The sequence below is a fragment of the Hippocampus bargibanti genome, linkage group LG05 (genome assembly GCF_051943395.1).
Source record: "Hippocampus bargibanti isolate YZ-2025 linkage group LG05, ASM5194339v1, whole genome shotgun sequence".
NCBI classification, from domain to species: Eukaryota; Metazoa; Chordata; class Actinopteri; order Syngnathiformes; family Syngnathidae; genus Hippocampus; species Hippocampus bargibanti.
The window spans coordinates 15,299,401-15,320,087 of NC_142738.1; the positions used below are offsets into that span (position 1 = coordinate 15,299,401).

Consider the following 20,687-nt stretch of genomic DNA (forward strand, 5'->3'; position numbering starts at 1 on the left):
TTCTGTTTTGTTATCTACAATGTTTTGCATTTGAGAACAATCTCGAGGAGATTCAGGTTAATCACAAGACGAAACCCATGCGACTTCACCCATCCCTTCTGCCATACTGTGTTGCAGAAATAAAAAGACACATCCACGCGTCTCGTCTTCATTAATACAGCAGCATCGTGGAGATGAAGACAGTCACTGTTGTGACACCCGTCACACATAGACGGTTTGAAAGGGGAGTAAAAAAAGTGATTTTCATAAAACAACTAAATCCTTCATTAAACCGATTTGGTGGGGTGAGGTTCAATTTGGATCGTTCAAACAATAGCCTGCTTAGGCAACATAGGATTACTAATACTGATGAGGTGATACCGGTCGAAGTGGGGCAATCAGGCCAGTCGTTAGTCAGAACAATAGGAACAATCAGTGGAGCTGCAAGGAGTAGTCCTGTGCTCCCCCCAACCTGAGAGCAGGGACCTATCATAGCAGAGTCCGGCACCGCCATGCCTGGACAGTTGGGATATATATAGGGCCTAAACTACCAGTAAGACTTTAGTTTGCTGAGAAAGTTTTTGGGATAAGAAGCGAAACGTCCGGCACATTCAAAGAAGTACAGATGACGGCTGAAGAAACCTTTTCATCGATGAACCACTCCTGTACGACTGAGAGCTTACACAGACGTATTGCTGTCCAAAAACTACTTCAAATTGAACCCGGAAGTGGCCAGTTTCAGAGGGTCCCGCCCCCTTGTTCGTGGTGTCACCCCAAGCCTTGCTGGAGAATCAAAACAATGGCTTCAGATTCAGAAAATATGTTTTCTTGTTACTCATCCAGTTATGAATGTGATTCAAATAGTTCTGAAGAGGAAAGCATAAATGTATTCAGGTCATTTTGATGCATCTGGAGAGAAATGTAGTGACAAACTCTTTAGTACTCACAGTACCAAAAAAAGGCAGAAGAGGGCGACAAAGTTCCGTGTAAATTGTGTCCTGCGACGTTTTGTAAGCGAACATCAAATACACTGTAGAAGTCTTGGCGCAACACACAACGATTCACAGTCGCGTTATTTATGTGTTTTCCTTCTAATTTCGCCATCAACATTCACCATCCATTCCAGGAGGGGAGCCCCGCGACAGCTTCTTTTATACAATTTGCATGCGTGTGCTATGCGTCAGGGTGATACGCACATCAAGGAGATCAACGAATTGAAAGACATGAAAGTGTTGAAAGGTGCACTTCAAAATCATACACTCGTGTGACGCAACAGGGCTCCCCTCCTGGATCCGAAGTCGGTGAAAACGATGAAGGAAAAAGAAATAAAAACAAAAGTAATTCTGCGACATGGTGAGGCCAGGCAAGAATGAAAAGAATGAAGAATGTAAATTTCTCCACTGCGAGACTAATAAAGGCAAATCCAATCAAATCCAATCCAACACAGATCAACACGAAGTTTTCAGACCAAACAAAGTACCGCAAAATGCATTGAGGTGATGCAAGGTGTGTCCTTTCTGGGTGAGGGTCCTTCCTTCAGTGACGTAGGGTGAGGACTCGTCACCAACTCAAAAACAAGACTTCCGTAATATTCAGCGCGATTCCTAAAACGTAAAATATAGCTATATGCGGTGGAATCTTTGTAAAATACGCTCAGTAGAAGTCATTTGAAGCGATTTTAAAAATTATGGACACAACCTGTCCGAAGACGTCTGTTGTCCTTTAAAGTTCTTTTCCATTTAACTTCACCATTTTTGGATTTTTTTTCAAAATCGGTGAATTTTCACATTTAACGTTGAAATACTAAGAAGAGACGAGTGGTGAGGCAGCAGCCGGCTGAGCCTCACCATGGATTGCACAATGACTATGCGAACTGTGCTGGCTTGTTCAGCAGTGAGACCGCATTGCTGTCCCTCAGCATATCGCTATTAAAGTGTTCAAAATCTTTTAGTATATGAACTAAATTTCTACAGTTTAGCTGGTGTATATAATGTACAGTCACTGTACATTATAAATACTGTACTACAGTGTTTATTTTATGTTATTTTTATCAACATTCTTTGCATAGGTGAGGCACACAGTTCTTTTGCCTCATGACAGTTGGCGCTGGTGATTTCAGAGATTCTTCTTGCAACTCCTCGGCTGCAGAATAATAGAATTAGTGACAGCAAGCTACAGTAAACAGAGAAGGTATAGTGCCACCATCCAGTCATTTTTTCATATTGCTTGGCCTTATTTTCAGAATGGATGATTACATATCTAAATTGAAAGAATTTTCTAAACCGGACTTTCAATTGAAGCAGGAGATAATAATTAAAGGAAGACCAACACCGGACTGTTTAACTCACAAACGGTGACGGATGGATGTAAATTTTATCGCTCACAAATGGCGAGGGATGGATGTAAATTACCTGGACAGCTTTTCAGCTTCAGAACTATTTGAATCATATTCATAACTGGATGTGCAACAAGAAAGCATATTCTAATCTGAAGCCATTGTTTTGATTCTCTAGCAAAGCAAGACGTCTTGGCGTGACATGACGAACTGGGGGCGGGCCTTTCTGAAAATGCCCAATTCGCAGCTCAATTTTTTGCAGATTTTGGACATTTTAAGTCATTCTTATTGGTGTTTTGCATTTGAATTAAAATATCATACCGCGTGTTTTGGGTATTTTAGATGCTATAAAACGTTTTTCTGATGTCAGTTAGGAAACAAAAAATTGACCTCGGTTGTCCTTTAATGTTGCATTTTAATTGAGTGTAACATTCTTCTTTTACGTTTACAGGGTGAATAATGTCATACGCCAGACCTGAAAATGCTTCATATGTTTGGATCTATTCTGCTCCAACACATTCAAACAAAAAAAGTGCAGTGTGCTTTTTTTTAATGAAATTCGATAAAAACACCACAACTGGAAAACAGATTTGGACACCGCAGAATAATTCAAAGAATAAAGGTTTAATGAAGGATTTTGTTGCGAAAGAACATAGATGGTTTGAAACGGGGGTAAAAGTAGTGATTCTTATAAAACAACAAAATCCTTCATTAAACCGGTCTGGTGGGGTGAGGTTCAATTTGGATCGTTCATACAATAGCCTGCTTAGGCAAAACAGGTTAGGCAGCATTCGTAATGCTGATGAGGTGATATCGGTGGGAGTGGGGGAAATAGGCCAGTCGTTAGTCAGGAATGTAGGAACAATCAGTGGGGCCACAGGGAGGGGTCCTCTGCTCCCCTCAACCTGAGAGTAGGGACCTATCTAAGCTGTGTCTGGCGCCGCCATGTCTGGACATTAGGGATATATAAATAGGGCCAATACGACCAGTCAGACTTTAGTTCGTTGACAAAGCCTCTTGGATAGGAGGCGAAACGTCCGAAACCTTCAAATTTGTACAGATGATGGCTGAAGAAAGCTTCTCATCGATATTTCTGTTACACCAAATACAGTTTTCCTATTTCCTTATGTCAAAACAATGCTGCGAAAATATATTGTTTTCATTCTGAAATCCCTCCACTGCCACTGCTCCAAATTTGATGCAACACCTTTCTTCACAAGGGAGTGCCGTCCTGCAAAAGTAAGTTTATGTTGTGAAAGGTTTTCCCATCTTTGGACAATGAAAAGTCCAAGTTGTAGTATTTCTTTCTCAAGCAAAATGAAGCTTCAGCCATGTTTATAACTTCTATTCTATGGCCTTATAATGCATTATGCCCTACTGTATGTATGAAAACAGTTTAAAAGTAGGGCATTCATTGAAGGAGTGTCTTACATGTATTTCAAAGCGCCTTATCATGTGGAAAATACGGTATGGTCTTTTACTCACCATTTGTCTCTCCCACAATATTATTCCTCTCCTGCAGCATCCATGATAGAGTGCACATGGTTAATTATGCAAATTAGATAATGGTGTCATATAGCGACTTCAAACAACTTAGGACAATCAATAGCTATTTTCTGTGGAAAATGGTTGTTTTAGATGGATGGATGGATGGATGGATGGATGGATGGATGGATGGATGGATGGATGGATGGATCTGTTTTTGTAATTTATTTTCATCACTCCATATAAAAAATGCAACATAAATTACATACTGTGATAGTGGAGAGACCACAGCCAACATAAACATTCATGTACCTAAAAAGGCTAACGGCTGATTTACAAGCAAGCCCATGGATTTTTCAATATTCCACAGAATGTAGATTTTAACCACACAAAACAAGCGAAAGATAACATTCTGACCCTAAGATGGATTCATTGGATTTTCTCCTGTTTAAATGGGAATCATTACCATGGTTTGCAATTTTGCAATTCAACTGTTAGTAGCTTGAAGCCAAGCAGGAAGGATTCAGGAGATTGCAAGACGCCTCCATCTCCGTGTGAGTGTCGTGGAAACCCTCAACGGGGGTATTGGTCAGTCCAACACGCTCATTACCGCAATCACATCAAATGACTGCATTTCATCCACACTTTCCTTTCCTGCAGTTTCTGTCTGAGCAGCGCTCTTTTCAAAAAAATTACAAAATAATTACAGAGGAATGAGGACATTGTCTTCAGGAGTGGTTTCTGTTTTTGCTGGATACAATTTTCATTTCCAAGCCCGTTGATAAATAAACAACGACTCAGGAGGAGGAAGTGTGTAAAATATTCAGCACAAGACTACAAACAATCACTGTGGAGAACTGTGGACATATTCTTTTTTTTATGTATTTATTTTTTGCGTGATGAAGTCAAGTATACGTTTGCTTTCTTTTTTAATACACACAGAAGGAAGGCCTTGAGTTTTTTTTATCATCCAAATAACTTTTAGTAATTAATACACGTCACACTATTTGAGGTTTGCGTCACATTTTAACATGTGAAGATGCTTGTCAATTTATTCTAGGTAGCCTCAAGTGTGATCACATGCTTTTACATACACAGAAAGCTTTCTGTACCTTTTTTTAATCTGTTTTATGTTTTATTCTGAGTAAACAAGAGAGCAGCTGGTCCTGAATCATCCCCGATGTATTGCTAAAATGAAACATGTGGATGAATGCCAACACACAAAATCTCAAGTCACTCAGTACTAGAAAGTGTACAGCTCTTAGATTTATTTACAGACAACAGGGATGTTCAGGTTTTAGGCACGCAAGACATGTTTATTTAAATAGTTTCAAGAAAAAACAAAAAGGTCTGAAAGTACAAAAATATAATATTGGCTGCCCTTCACATTACAGTGTACGGGTTTATTATAAAAGAACTACTTAAACTATGTTGGACATGTGGCACAAGTGCATCTCAAGGAATTAGAATATTGTACAAGCATAACAAAGTATTCCTAAAAAATTTAAAATTGAAAAAAAAAGACTGATACATGAAATATGATTTACAAGTGGAGTAGTTCACACTATTGTTGAAAATGTATGTTTATATTTATAGCTGACAACTAAAAGACCCTCTGGAAATATGAACGATATTTTTAAAACAGAGGTTAGGATGGAATCGATCCCGTGAAAAGGATGTTTGAATGAAAATACCAGAATAAATGAATTTATCAATATTATTCTAATTTACACTGAACCCCAACAGTCATCATTCTCCACTAGCAAATTCTACTATTTGCTCATTTTCTGCCGTGATTTGTTGACTTGACAATTATCGTTATTGTTCTCAGGCCTTAGCCTATAATATATAATAAATATCTCTCTCCAGCACCTCAGTTGAAATGAAGAGAGGAACTTAATTTTGTCAGGCTGTGTTTTACCATCTTTTGGCAATCCCACTTATGTTTGTGTCAATTTCAATTATCCGCTGACAATCTCTATTCCCTGCAGAGTGGTGGAGGGTCATTGTACTGAGCTGCACCTGTAAGTGATAGAAATATTTAGAGTCATTCAACTTGAATGCATTTTTATCTCCAATAGGAAACTGTTTTTTCATGATGACGGATTTGACAGTGGTTTGAAATCTCAGGGCAAAAAAAAAGTGATGGGCGAAGCAATAGATGAAGAAATTGTTAGCTGTGATTTTGATTTTCTCTCACAGAGGAAGCAAAATAAACTTGCACTGCTATCCAATGACCAGCAGAGGCGTGGTGGTTCAGTTTGAGCAAGATGGTGTTCGGTATGGTTAATTGTGCGATGGTTTGTTATGCTCAATTGTTGATAGAATGTGTCTTTAACCGCAGCGTTTCTGTACTTGCATTCAACTCTGTCCAACATATGGTGCTATTTTTTTACTCCATTCAAAGGATGCAACAGAACAGTACGCCATTTTCTACAAAGTTGTCTCGCTGCTCAAATGATAACTCCTCCAACTGAACAAGCGATTTTGGGCTGTGTTCACACAGTCAGAAAGGAATTCTGGCAGAAACGGACACCTGCTCCTGGCTCATAGGAGTGTTCACAGAATGGTGCTATTTCAGATCCTATTCAAAGCATGAAGCATAGTTTTGTTTTTGTTAAGCAGATTCCTTACTTACAGACAGTGTATTGTAGGTGTTCAAATACCTGACATATATGAAATCCCATGCAAGTCATGCAATAAAGCATACATCGGGGAGACAGGAAGGAGTTTCATTACAAGAAAAAAAGAGCACAAGAACGAGTGCGAGAAGGAGACGGCAACAATCCAAACAAGAGCAATAAAAGAACAAGCACAACAGGAGCACCATAAATTAGCCATCACGGACCACTGCAAAAGAGAGAACCACATCATGGACTGGGAGAAGGCCAGAGTCATCCGCACCGAAGACAACAAACATCAGCGCTGGATCAGGGAGGCCATTGAAATCCGAAAGCGAGGACCAAGGACCATCAACAGGGATGAGGGAGCTTACATGCTCTCTACTACCTGGAGCAGCATCCTGGAGGGACGAGCGGACAGCGGGGGGCGTGGCTTGCCTGTCAGTTCTGACAGGTAGGTCACGCCCTCATAGCAACACCAGCTGAAAATGGCGCGTCACAGCAACATCCGTGACACTCTGACGAAGGCGGAAGTAGTCGCCGAAACATGTCAGGTATTTGAACACCTACAATACACTGTCTGTAAGTAAGGAATCTGCTTAACATTAGTTATCAAGTAGACAGGATGAATTTAGTACAATGAAGCATAGTTTGTTTTGTAGAAGGTTGCCCTCGAAATGAAATGATAACTGTTCTAACTTAAGTACCAATTTTGGGGAATCTCCACATTTGATTGCATGATCAGTTGGTCTGACTCTGATTTTAAGAATATTTGACTTCAGAGCTTTGAAAATAGAGTATGAAAAACTGCCAGCTAAACATTCTGTAGATGTTTTCATTTATTTTCCCATCGACTGATGTGTCCTGCCATTTCAACAGACTTCTCCATTGTTCACCGTGCACTACAGTTTGTCTTTCTTTCTTTCTTTCTCTCTGTGGTGCCTCCTATTTCTACTCTTCTTTATATCCTGCATGTGCTTCCACTTGCCGACTCCCAAGGTTCGACCGCGGGCCTTCAATGGCTTCTTCTCAAGCCAAAGAGAGTCGCAGTACTCTTCCAGGGAGCCAACAGGGGAGCTCATGAGCCTCAAGTAGTCTTTGAAACGGCGGCCATGCTGTAGTTCCGTCATCAGATCCTCACTAGCCTTGGTTTTGAGGTCCAGTTGGTCTTGTGGGAGGAGCTGCAGCGTGAGCCGGCGAAGTGTGTGGGCAAAGTGACTGTGCTCCTGAGCTTCGCACTCGTATACGCCAATGTCTGACATGTGCGCGGAACGAATCAGTAGGCCTCGGTCCGTTTGAATCACACGGTCATCCGGCCTGACCTGTGAGAAAAAGACAGATCAAAATTGCAAGAAAAGCCATGGTTTATTGTATCAATTTGGTTTGGGGAACGCGGAATGACAATAGAAGTGATCCTTTTGTTGTTTTTTGTTTTGTTTTAATTTCTTGCTTTGCTTTGAAAAACAAATCAACAAATGATACACAGATTAAGAGTCTCACAGAAATTAGTAAAAATTTTACCTTTTTTTAAACATTCAAACAAGCTCTTGTTTAACACATACAGAGCAGCAACACATGCATAAAAGATCATGTGACTTTACTCAAGCATTTTTATTCACGATGCTTGTTGTGGGGACAGCTGCTGTGACTGTAAATTGGGGGGTTGTGACCTTTTTTGGCCTCTAATTCTTGCTCTTAATTATGCTGCAGACATGAGTCTTGCCTTTTTACTGTAAAAACCCGTAGACATTTGCTTCAAAATGAAGTAGTATGTTATAGCTCTGCAACAGCCATTTAAAACTCAGATTCTCACAATCGTCCACAAGGGCTTTGTTTCAAATAAACGTAAAATATGTTGTAATGAGCCAACATTCCACTTTCTAAAGCCGTAAGCGCTGAACTGTTTCTGCACACATTGTTTGTGCCGGGCTTTTTACGATCACAAGACTTGATTGGTCAGTTGTGGTTCTGCCACAAGGCATCAGAAGGCAAACAATACCTAGTTAAGTGATTGTGGTTGTGTGAAACATGTGGAGGAGGAAGCAGAATAGACACAACATTAAAACCGGCACTAACATCAATCCATGCCTGGAGTGTCCGAACTGTATCTTCCAAGGACGACATTAAAGAATGATCAAAACCTGTAAGGCCCCCTGAAATTATTAAACAGATGAAAACCATCCTTCAACAAATGACACATTGTTTATATATTATAAATATTTTGGAAAAAAATGTTATTGCCTGTAAAGGTTTAAAAGACCCATTGTTGAATACAGCCTATCAGACTTATGTGGAGTGTTATTTGTTATTGTGACATGCCCGGAATACCTCACCAGGGAGGCGTGTCTAAGTAACATCCTAACAATATGACCGAGCCATGTCATTTGGCTCGTCTCGATGTGGAGGAGCAGCGTATACACCCCATTGTGTCCCAGCTAGAGTCTAACACATGTCTGACTGTGGGAATCGCTTTGTTATGATTTCCACTGCGTCAGGAAATAATAAAGGAACTTGTACACATGCCAGCATGCGATGTGCAAACACTCTGTTTTCTGCTGTGAAGGGGAAAAACAAATGGTAATGGCCTCTGCACCTGTGAGTTAACTTTCACCCCTAAAAGTATACTTGACTTAACTTAGGACAGAGGTGCCCGTAACTCAGATGCAATTCCAAATAACAGTCTGCCTTGAAAGTTGTCAAACTCGCATAAATTCCTATTTACTACCAAGGCACATTATACTTCACCATGGGAGGAATTGCACCAAATGTAATCCACTAAAATCAATAAAAAAATGATTCAGTATTTTTTGTTTTGTTGTAATGGTTAAAGGGGGCGGGGGCGGTCGGGCAGGTGGGGCCAAGGTGGGCAAGAGGGAGGAATCAGTGAGTATGCAAATTTGTGGGTCCATATATGAGTATGCATCCCTTACAAAATAAAACTATATTGCAATATATTGGAAGATATCATTGAATACATGAAGTAATAGAGTTTCATGTATGGGATTTTGTATTTATATTTTCTAATACATTTCAATATATGGATGGACAACATATTTGTATGTATCAATAAATGTATTTTTTTTAAATGTTGCAATTGAGATAAAAATTGGGCAATTTATTTTTCACATGTACTAAGCTTGGCAAAAACAAACATGCCAGTCAAACCTTTGAAGATGGAGGAGACTGATTCGCTGTGGCGACCCATTGAAGGGAAACACCGAAATGAAAAGAAGATGTACTAGTCTGTCTTGACAACATATTGCATTACATAATCATACTTTTTTATTACATAAACTGCTTGTCGGATAGACTTCCTCCTTCCTCAACATGAGTTTCATTTGTTAACATAAATGTTTTGAAATGTGTTTTTTCATTGTTTAATGTCTAACACAGGGGTGGGCAAACTTTTTGACTCGCGGGCCGCATTGGGTTCTAAAATTTGACAGAGGGGCCGGGCCAGGAACATTTGGAGGGAGTGTTTGGGCCGGAAATACTCTGAACAAGTTATGTCCATAATTTATAAAATCACTTCAAATGACTTCGACTGAGCGTATTTTACAAAGATTCCACAGCATACAGCTATAGTTTACGTTTTAAGACTTGCGCTGAATATTCATGAAGTCTTGTTTTCGAGTTGATGACGATCCCCATGTGACGTCACGATTGGACCTGAAAACTTCGTGTTGATCCGTGTTGATGGCAAAATTAGAAGGAAAACACATAAATAACGCCATGGTGAATCGTTGTGTGTTGCACCAAGACAACTACAGTAAAGTCTCGTTATATCGATATCGGATATATCGATAGTCCCGGTTATATCGATACTATTTCTATGCACGCACGGAGAAAATTACATGCAAACAGGGTCGGATATATCGATAGTCCCGGTTATATCGATATTTTTTCGGACTCCCTTGAATATCGATATAACGAGACTTTACTGTATTTGATATTCACTGACACAAATTCCCAGCGGACAAATCAACCCATTTCCAACGGAGCTTGGGCGCAATCTTCTGCATTTTGTGGGTGCTACATTGCTGTCATTGATGGCTCGAATTGATATGGGAGGACTCCTTGAATCAATTGCAAACATTTATGCTTTCCTCTTCAGAACTATTTGAATCATTTTCATAACTGGATGAGTAACAAGAAAACATCTTCTCCGAATCTGAAGCCATTATTTTGATTCTCGAACAAGGCAAGACGTCTTGGCGTGACGTCAGGAACAAGGGGGTGGGACCTTCTGAAACTGGCCATTTCCAGATTCATTTTGAAGTCATTTTTATTTGTGTTTTTCATTTAACTAAAAATATCAGCCTGCCTGATTTGGGTATTTTAGATGCTATAAAACGTTTTTCTGATGTCAGTGGGAAACACAAAAAAATGGTGCCGGTTGTCCTTTAAATGTAGTGTGTACAAACCTCATAGTACAGTAAGAACACTACAACCCAATTTATTAACTGTCTTTCAAATGTGAAAAATATCCCTCATCAGTTAATAAATTTGTCTCAAGGAATATGGCGTTTACATACTATTTCGCAGATACTTGGAGGAGGAAATGGAAATAGATTAAAATAACATATGCACTGTGATTTACCAAGATTGCGTCTGTTTTTAATAAGTTTTCATTGAAGGGGCAAAGTTAAAGAAATCAACATTTATTGAAAAATTTAATCACTTTCAACATTCAAAACATATTATTACACAATGAAATATTCAAGGTCAATAATACCTTTTGCAAGCGTTATAAAGTCGTGCAATTGCATGTCATTTTCCAAAATAGATGCACAGAACCTCAGCCCAGAAGAAAGATTCAAAAGAAGCTAACAACATATGTGACGCTACAAAACGTAAATTTACATTAAACCGTGACTGTAAAGTGTATGTGAGACTTATGAAAGGGACTTAGTGGCTCGTAGGAAGCAATGCAAACGTTGCAACACAATGACAATCGACCACTGCAGCAAAATCTACAGCCATGCACATTTATCGTAAATTAAGCAAGGTAGCATTTGTAGTAGGTACATTCTTGATTTAGAAAAACTTTATGCTTTGTGACAATTTTTTTAATGTGATTAGTTGTCTCATTATGCTTCAGGTTGTGAAAAATGGGGCAGGCAACTTTTCAGTTATCTGCCCTGTTGTCCGCTAACTTTTTGTCATGAGTTTCAGACACTGTTTTTACTATAATTTAGACAAGTTCGGCGGGCCTGATTAAAAAGCCTAACGGGCCGTATGTGGCCCGCGGGCCGTAGTTTGCCCATGTCTGGACTAACACATGAATATTACCATGGTGTGTTTCAAAGTGTTTGACAAAATCTGTAAGTGTTTCACATTTTTCTAAATCCGCTGTTGCAAATAACATCAGTTTGCAAAGTAAGCACATTCGATAAATGTCTTGTTCTCCTTGGAATGTCCATATTATCAGCACCCTGGAGGATACTATTCAGTCGAACTCGGTCCGTTTTCTATGTTTGTTTTACCCTGGTCGCCATGAAATGTCACAAGCTCGCTTTAGTTGGCACGCTCTGATTTGAAAAATGACTAAATCACATAAAATCCACCTTTGACCAGAATGCTTAGCATCCGCGGCGCATGCGCATAACAGTCACTCCAAACCAACCAACCAATCACAGCGCTGTATATTATGCCCGCGCTATGATGAACATGACGGTTAGTAGAGGAGCGGAAAAGGAGCCGTACACCTTCATATAAATGTATTTATTTGAGTGAAATCATCACACTCGAATAAACACATTGTCTTTGGTGAAAATGCAAAAATCTAGGTTTGCCCTAGGTCATTGAGTTGGAACCAACATCGTTCCGGTTAGCTGGTTAATTGACTTTGACCAAGCGGCCGCGACTGACAAGAAATATCGAATTCAATGTCAAACTACAAAAGCCAAGAATCCAGCGAAAGGATGGCACGTCGAATTGGCTGGAATTCTTCAGTTTGGAGATAAGTCTATCTTTTAAACTCTCAAACTCGGATTTTCACTTATTTTCTAAAAGTTGCTTATTATTAAGTACCGCGGGAAAGGTTGTTTAGCTTGAAATCTGTATTCCTTATTTGACTATTTTGCAATGTAAAATTGGCATATAATTACGTATTTGTTTTGCAGTATAAGAAGTCAAGGTCTAAATATAACCTTCTAAATTCATATAAAAACAAGCTACACAGAGAGCTGCTGAGCGAGATCTACGAGTGCCAGAATTCAGTGGGGACATACAGTAGAAGACAATGAGAAAAGGAAAATGCCTGGACTTTGGTTAAGGATATTTTAATGCCAGTAGCAAAGCCTCGTTTCAGGTCATTTCAATTCGTCACATTATCTATCATTTCTAAATTGAATTATTCACGCTGTAATAATAATTACAAAATAAACTGTATTATCTATCGGGAAACAAAACAAGGGTAGGAGCTCAAAGGCAAATGGAAGTGGTATTACTGTGAGAGGGCAGTCATTCAAGCCCTGGTCCTGAAGAATCATCAACCTAGGAAATATGGGATTTGACAAAAAAAAATCTAGAAGGTCAGATCAAGATCTTACACAAAGAAAACGCTAAACGTCTCCACATGGTAGTCAAGTGCAATTATTGAATATTGTATAATCATATATGACAGTCGAGAAGGAAATAAGTATGAACATGAACATGTTACTCTTAATATAATTTTATTGTTAGACCGCTTTTAATAACTTCTTACAAGATATTGATCTTTGTGGTTATAATTTAATATCCCCATTATAGTTTTCATTTGTGTAAACTTGTATTATTTTTTTTCTCAGGAATCCCCACATTGTTGATGGAGGTGAGAAAACTTGTCTTCATGAACATCACCAACACAGAAGTTGACAATGAACATACCAAACGAGCTGATGGACCTGATGCTGTGAGTGACGGCCCTGGTGAAACATCACTTTGCACACCCATCAAACCTCCACATGTATGTATATTAGTTAATTCTGAAATTTAATAATCAAATCCGACATTACTGGCATTGAATTTCTTTGAAGCTTTTGTTTTTCTTTCCCCTCATCTATTCTAATGATTGTATTGGCATTCCATGTTTCCTTGTTAATTATTTTATTTTGCTTCTGTTTACATCAAGTGAAAATCAGAACGAAGGTGTCACTGTTTAATCACATTGCTGGGAGACTGCAAAAACCTATACCACAGCCAGTGGTCTGGCACGGGTGCGACTGATGAGGCTCTTTCACGTTGAAGTCCTCAACAAGTTCAACCTCAAAGGCAGGTTGAGCAAGTTGGATCCCAGTCCTGAGCAGTGGCAGGCTTTTGTTTGAGAAGTATGACTATTCACCACGACTCAGTGACGTGCGGTGAGGTTCATGGCTGGTTAGGCACTGACGTCATCACAGTCAGATTTACAAACATCTGAACTCCACAGAGTAGCTTATTCACCATTTGATTGGTAACAGTTAACGTGTTTTGTTTAAAATGTCATGTCAGCATTCTTTATATATACAAACTGTAGCATAGAAAAAAAGAACAAAAAAACATTATTATCGTGTTACCTTTATTTATAAATGAAGTCCATGCGCCACTCCTTCTGAAGAAAGGCATCGATAACTTCTTGGTTAGCCTTCCTTATCTTTATTTAGTTTTAAAAATCTCTGTCTCAATGGAGATCACTGCCAGTGAAGAAAGTCGTCCTTGATCAGTCCTGTTCCGACTGTATGTTTTCAGTCTTTTCAGTGCTGAGAATGACCGCTCCACTGATGCTGTAGTAGCCAAAACAGTGAGCACGAGCTGGAGCAACTTTGTCGCCTTAGGAATAGTTTGAATGAGATCCTTCTGGGTCAAAAAGCTGAGAAGCTGTCCAGGAGATTTACATCCATCCCTCACCGTTTGTGAGCTATACAGTCCGGTGTCGGTCTTCCTTTAATTATCTCCTGCTACGATTGAAAGTCCAGTTTAGAAAATTCTTTCAATTTAGATATGTAATCCTCCATTCTGAAAATAAGGCGAAGCAACACGAAAAAATGACTGAATGGTTGCACTTAACTTGCTCACTGTTTACTGTAGCTTGTCGTCACTAATTCTATTCTGCAGCCGAGGAGTCGCAAGAAGAATCTCTGGAATCACCAGTGCCCCCTCTCATGAGGCAGTAGAACTCTGTGCCTCACCGATGCACACAGTTTTGATAAAAATAAAATAAACACTGTTGTAAGGTGTTTATAATGTGCAGTGACACAGTACATTATATACACCAGCTAAAGTGTAGAAATTTTGTTCATATACTAAAGGTTTTTGAACACTTTAATAGTGATATGCAGAGGGACAGCAATGCAGTCTCACGGCAGAGCAAGCCAGCACAGTTAGCATAGTCATTGCGCAATCCATGGTGAGGCTCAGCCAGCTGCTGCCTCACCGCTCGTCTCTATTTAGTGTGCGAACGGTAAATGTGAAAATTCTGCGATTTTGAAAAAAAACAAAAATGGTGAAGTTAAATTGAAAAGAACTTTAAAGTACGAATCACTAAACAAATAGAACTGTTTAATGTATTTTTTCATTTGATATTTCCATTATGACAGGTGAGGCACGGCCTCACCTGCCTCCCCTGCCTGCACGTCACTGTGTGGAATCTCCTCAATCTACACAGTTTGGACATGTCAATCAAAACTCAGCTACAGTATTTATGTTGTCATGTTAGTTGTCCACTCATTTGTTTTGTGATGGGTGTTTACCTCGATTAAGAATTTTCAGTAATTAATATTGCACTGAAAATATTTACCCTTCTACCACAGGCTTGTCAGAATTTGTTTTTGAGATGTTAAAAAATGTGCCTTTTGATATACCCAATTGTCTGTGTTTAAAATATCTCCATATATTTTTAGTATATATTAAGCATCTATGTGTATGTAGTTGTAATATTTCCATATAATATTACACATGTATATATACATTTTATCATATATTGGTCATATATCTTTGTACATAACACTAAATATATTGTCTAATATAAACTGTAATACATGATTGTGGTAATTAAAAAATATAAAATTACATATATTTTGCACTTTGTAAATGCATATACAGTTTTACACATTATTTTTAAATATATTGCAATTATGAAAAGATGCAATCATTTGTATATTTTGCAATATCTTGCAATACATAACAATAAATTATGAACAATGTATAATATATTGTACATTATACTGTATGTATTGACAATTAATAATAAATACATTTAAAATATAAACTATATGGGGACATTACATTGAATATGATATACAGTAAAGTCTCGTTATATCGATATTCTCGGGAGTCGGAAAAAATATCGATATAACCGGACTATCGATATATCCGATCCTGCGGCATGTAAAATTTCTCCTTGCGTTCATAGAAATAGTATCGTAATAAGCAGTACTATCGATATAACCGATATCAATATGAGACTTTACTGTATTACAATATAATCTAATATATTTATATGTAATGAATGTAGCACCACTTTTGAACACACTAAGTTCCTAAAAATATCAGTACAATAATACAAACACTAAATAAATACTAAAGAAAACATATTTTATGATACAATCTTAACATTTAAACAGTCTTTACGAATATGAACGTATTTTTTTCTTTTCCAACATGAAATTTTCCTGGAACTTTCTCCACCTCTGATACACTCAATCTCACGAGTCCTCTGAAGTTCCAAATTGATGAATGACTACTTAATGCTGAGAAGATAATTAATGGCCACTAAATAACAAAGCAATTCAAACGAATAATGGCCGTTACGACGTGATAAACTGCACATGTTCTTTTCTTCTGTCCTTGCGGCTCGAGACTTCCGAAGCCCTAGACACTCCTGAAAATCATTGACGACTCAATTTAAGCCAGTCCTGGGGTTCTCTTCGCACTTTTCATTACTTTTCAAGAGGTAGCGGCCTACTGGGAGTTTTCCGTTCATGCCTTTGAGAAGTGATTGGTGTCCTGAGTCAAAACGCTCCTTTAATCTTCCTGTAGGATCTGCGGTAATGTGATTTGAGTTGGCAATCAGAAATCTAACCACCAATAAGTCAGGTACTAAACTTCAACCAAAATGAGAAAACGCTTTTGGAAGCTCCGAGGCATGAATCTGTTTTACGAAGGTCTACACCAGGGGTCGGGAACCTTTTTGACTAAGAGAGCCATAAAAGTAAAATATTTAGAAATGTTTTTCAGCGAGAGCCACACGCACGCGCGCGCACACACAAACGCTCGCGTGCGCGCGCGCACACACACGCGCGCGGCCACTTTTCAACAAAATATCAGAATGTATTATTTAAAATAACTTTGTGATAGTACTCACCGTTAACATGGATGGTTTTCCGTTCCTTGTGTTTGGTAAAAATCCAGGAAAACGATCGGAATGAAATTCAATTTGCCGGTCCAGAGGCGAAGTTACTGCTAGCTAGCCTGCACACGGCTCATAAGCTTCCACACTTGCTAGCTGCAATCTACTTCTCGCAGAAGTATGTTGATGCTAATGTTAACAACTGACATTCGACTGTTTCATCGATGGTATTGTTTCATTGCAAATTAGAATCAGAACATTTTCTCTCCTCTAATGCTCCGGTGCATTCAGGCTGAAGTGCATAAATTGGGCTCATTTAAAGGGGCGTTTACCTGTTTCAACATGACGGCCACTATCATCCAATCAACATGGCGCTTTCGGCCATTCTAGGTCAGTGTCATCCAATCAAAATTGCGCTTTCCGCCAACTGCAGCCCCAACGGGAAATGAACAACGAAAAAAAATGACAATATGTATTATAATATGTAATATTTATCGGCGAGCCATATGCAATCATCAAAAGAGCCATATATGGCTCGCGAGCCATAGGTTCCCGACCCCTGGTCTACACTCTCAGTAGCCTCAGAGAGAGGCAAGTCAAAACTTTGAATGTCAGACTGACCTGCTCCCTCTGCTCTGACCCAGTTCTGCGAACAAACCAGTGAATCCGGGCCTGTTGCGATTTGGGGATGCACTCGAGGAACGTTGAGTTACTCTGCACACCAAAGAGAATTTGCTCCTCCACCAGACCCATGCCAAGACCTGAAAGAAAAGGTCATCCATATGTTATATCCTAATACAACTCAACAAAATCACATCACAGGGAAGACATTCTAAATCGTATTGTTTACATACTGTCTTCTGTATCCCAACACTGGCTGGCGGGGTCTCCATGCTTGATGTCCTGTCGCCTGGCTCTCCTAAGTGGGGCGAGAAGAGGGCATCATACAAAAAAAAATCAGCATCGTGAAATTAATTGCTCTTAGGAATGAGTGGATGCACTTTCGGCCGTTTTTAACAGGTCAAGCAGCTAAATGCCAAAATATAAAACAAATACACTCGTCAGGAACATGGAGTGCATGTTTGTGAAGAAGGTGAAGTGTGACAGAGAAAAAAGACAACAACCATACACAATAATATACTGTACTTTAAGAAGTGTGTTGAATGGAACAAGCAGACAAATAAAATGAAAACACGCACAAGGACTTTGGAGCAGACTTGGGAAACAGGTAATAAGAGTTTTCCATCGTAGTATTGAGTATTGAAATGGTACTTAGTTTTTTTCAGGGTCAGGTTTGGATTGATGACTTTTCAATTAATTTCAACATAGAAATTATTGTGATGCATTATATAAAAATGTGAGTTAGGATCTTGTTCTCCAAATCAATTCAGGCCATGAATCAGGGTAACACTCAGCTTTCGAAATAATTGTCAATTGTGAATGACTGCCAATGCTTGACTGAATATTTCTCAGTGCTGAGGTAAACCATAGCAATGGTTTTGGTGCTCTCCTGGCCTTCATCAACTTTCATATGGCTCACCTCTTCCTCTTCACACTCCCCCTCCCTCCCCTTCTGCCCTTTGTCACCATATATCTGCAGACTACACACCCGCTGATGTTGTCAGGATCAGCTTACAAAGAGCATTGTTTTTCCACAAAATAAAAAAAATCATTACAGCATTCCCGTCAACCAATAACATTGGATTGGATTGGATTTGCCTTTATTAGTATTACTCGCAGTGGAGAAATTTACATTTCACAGCAGCAAAGGGATGAAAGGAAACAAATAAATAAAAAAACAAAATACATGAAATGCAGGATAGGGAGCCACATAAGGTGAGGATTCTACAGAACTCCCAATTATATGTCAATAAAAATTAAAAAGTCGCCAAATACTTCATTCATGACTGGGGGAATTTTCCACAGGCAGTCATCTTTGGAAATGCCATTGCAATGGCACTTAAAAAAGTTGTAGCAACATCACCGATTGTTATGACTTTCATCAAGGTATCCATAGTTTACAATAGTCTATATCCCATTTTAAACTTGTTTGTTTGTTTGTTTTATTAGGTGTAACCGATGACCTTTTAGCTTTTGTGTTTGTAAATCATATTTCCTGTAGATCAGGGGTGACAAATTTGTCATATGCTACATCGTAGTTACAATTCGCCTTGGAAGGCCATTAGTAATTTTGGGATCATTGAAATGTTTGATCACCTCTACGTATTCCATGTCCAGTACCCAACAAATTGGCGAATAACGAATTTTAAAATAAATTAAATACCTTTCAATCATCGCCACAAAAAATGTCTTGGCCATGCTTCTTCGCTGCCAATATTGCATGATTTACTGTTTGCAAGAAGTTAGATAACAATCTCCTTTCTTTGAATTGACAAGGATAATTCATGTCATTCCAGTTGTGGCAAGACCTATCCAAGGCATGTTCACTTCTGATTAACTGTAGACTAAAGATCAGTTCTAATTTGATGCAAGTCCTGATTCGGTGAATAAAAATACATGGTGTTTACATATTCCATTTCCCTCAGAATTGTTTTGTTTTGAGAATAAAATATCATCCTATCAAGTCCTCACCTCTTAGCTGCAGGGACGTATCTGGAGCACATGTGCCCATCCCAGGCACAGTGGGGGTCTCGGGCCAGGCAGCAGTCTGCACAGGCTTGGCCGTAGAGGTGACATCTGCTGAGCGAGAGCTGGGCCAGACCCTCGCTCGACCCAACGTACAGCTGTTGCTACATAGCCAAACACAACACACACATTTCACAAATTCGCGTTTACATTACGATGTCGTGAAAATGCCACACAGTGGATAAGTCAAAGCAATTGGAAAAACTCCCAAGTTCAGACTTGTACTGTTGTTCTCCTGTTCAGAAGAGTATTTTTTTAAATAATTACCAAGGTACTTCATAAAGTTGTTGTGTTCATAGGTTTAAGTTGAATTCCATTTCTGCAGCCAGAGCCTTCCATCTAATTTTGAAGCTATTAAACCCCTTTGTGCACCCTGTAACCTGTTAACACGATAAGCTGTCCACTGTCGTAACTGCGGCCCTTAAAGGGTTAAATTGTATCTCATTGTATGATAACTGTTCCACATCTGTATTACATAGCGTGAAAGTACTTGTGGCTCCTCAGAAGCTTAATGAGAAAACAGGTTTTTCTCTCACCAGACACGCAACACAGCGGTGAAAAATTTCTCAGAAGCTGATATATTTGAACTTGTCAAGTTATTATGTTGTGTAGTATTTGTTAAAACTTGTCTTGAGGTAAGGAGATGCCTCAGCGAAATCACCAACCCCACACCCCTCCGGAACCCTCACCTCCTGAGACACGTGCGGGTCATAACGCTCTGAGAGATTAATGGTGGCTTTGATTAGGGTTGAAGTGTCTCGTGACACCCCTGACCTTTGAGATAATGAGGCGTGAGGGGGCCAAGAGAACTCAAAACTCACAGAGAGCAAGAGAAGGAAGTTCAACGAGCTTATTGATGGGGGGGCGAGGGGATTCTTTTTCAGGCGGAGATAAAACAGGACCACGGGGGTTGGAGGGGAAAAAAAAAACAAATAGAGCAACTTGTTTTGCACCCACAAACAGACCACCAATGAAAAATGGCAATGTTTCAAGTATGCTGACAAGAAACTTGAACCGAAACAGCCTTTGGCCTCCATCTACCTCTTAGGTTCCTGCTATGATTTTTAACTAAAAGCGTACAGCTGTCATTTGATCTTTCGTTTTACATGGGTGATACTTAAAATGTGGGATGCGAAAGAGTCACTGCTTAAGTACAGTTAGGTTGTGTTTGAAATCCAATGTATTTGCGGTTAATCTCGAAGCAATGTTTGTTTTAAAACATTGATTTATTCACCATTTTTTATCCGTGATCTATTTTCATTCAATCTTCATGGAAGTACAGTGATCCCCCCACCCACCATATTTAAGTGAC

At 39.2% G+C, this 20,687-nt stretch overlaps 1 protein-coding gene across 1 annotated transcript in view; it reads right to left on the minus strand.

The window, feature by feature from the left end:
* Positions 1 to 4,667: 4,667 nt before the first annotated feature.
* Positions 4,668 to 20,687, minus strand: part of sema3d (sema domain, immunoglobulin domain (Ig), short basic domain, secreted, (semaphorin) 3D) — a 72,326-nt gene continuing 56,306 nt past the window's right edge. Inside the window, exons 16-19 of the mRNA XM_088996873.1 lie at positions 19,322 to 19,479; positions 17,584 to 17,648; positions 17,351 to 17,490; positions 4,668 to 7,742 (exon numbers count right to left, since the gene is read on the minus strand). Of these exons, the coding sequence (XP_088852999.1) occupies positions 7,323 to 7,742; positions 17,351 to 17,490; positions 17,584 to 17,648; positions 19,322 to 19,479 (783 nt within the window). The 3' untranslated portion in view covers positions 4,668 to 7,322. The remainder of the gene's footprint in view (positions 7,743 to 17,350; positions 17,491 to 17,583; positions 17,649 to 19,321; positions 19,480 to 20,687) is intronic.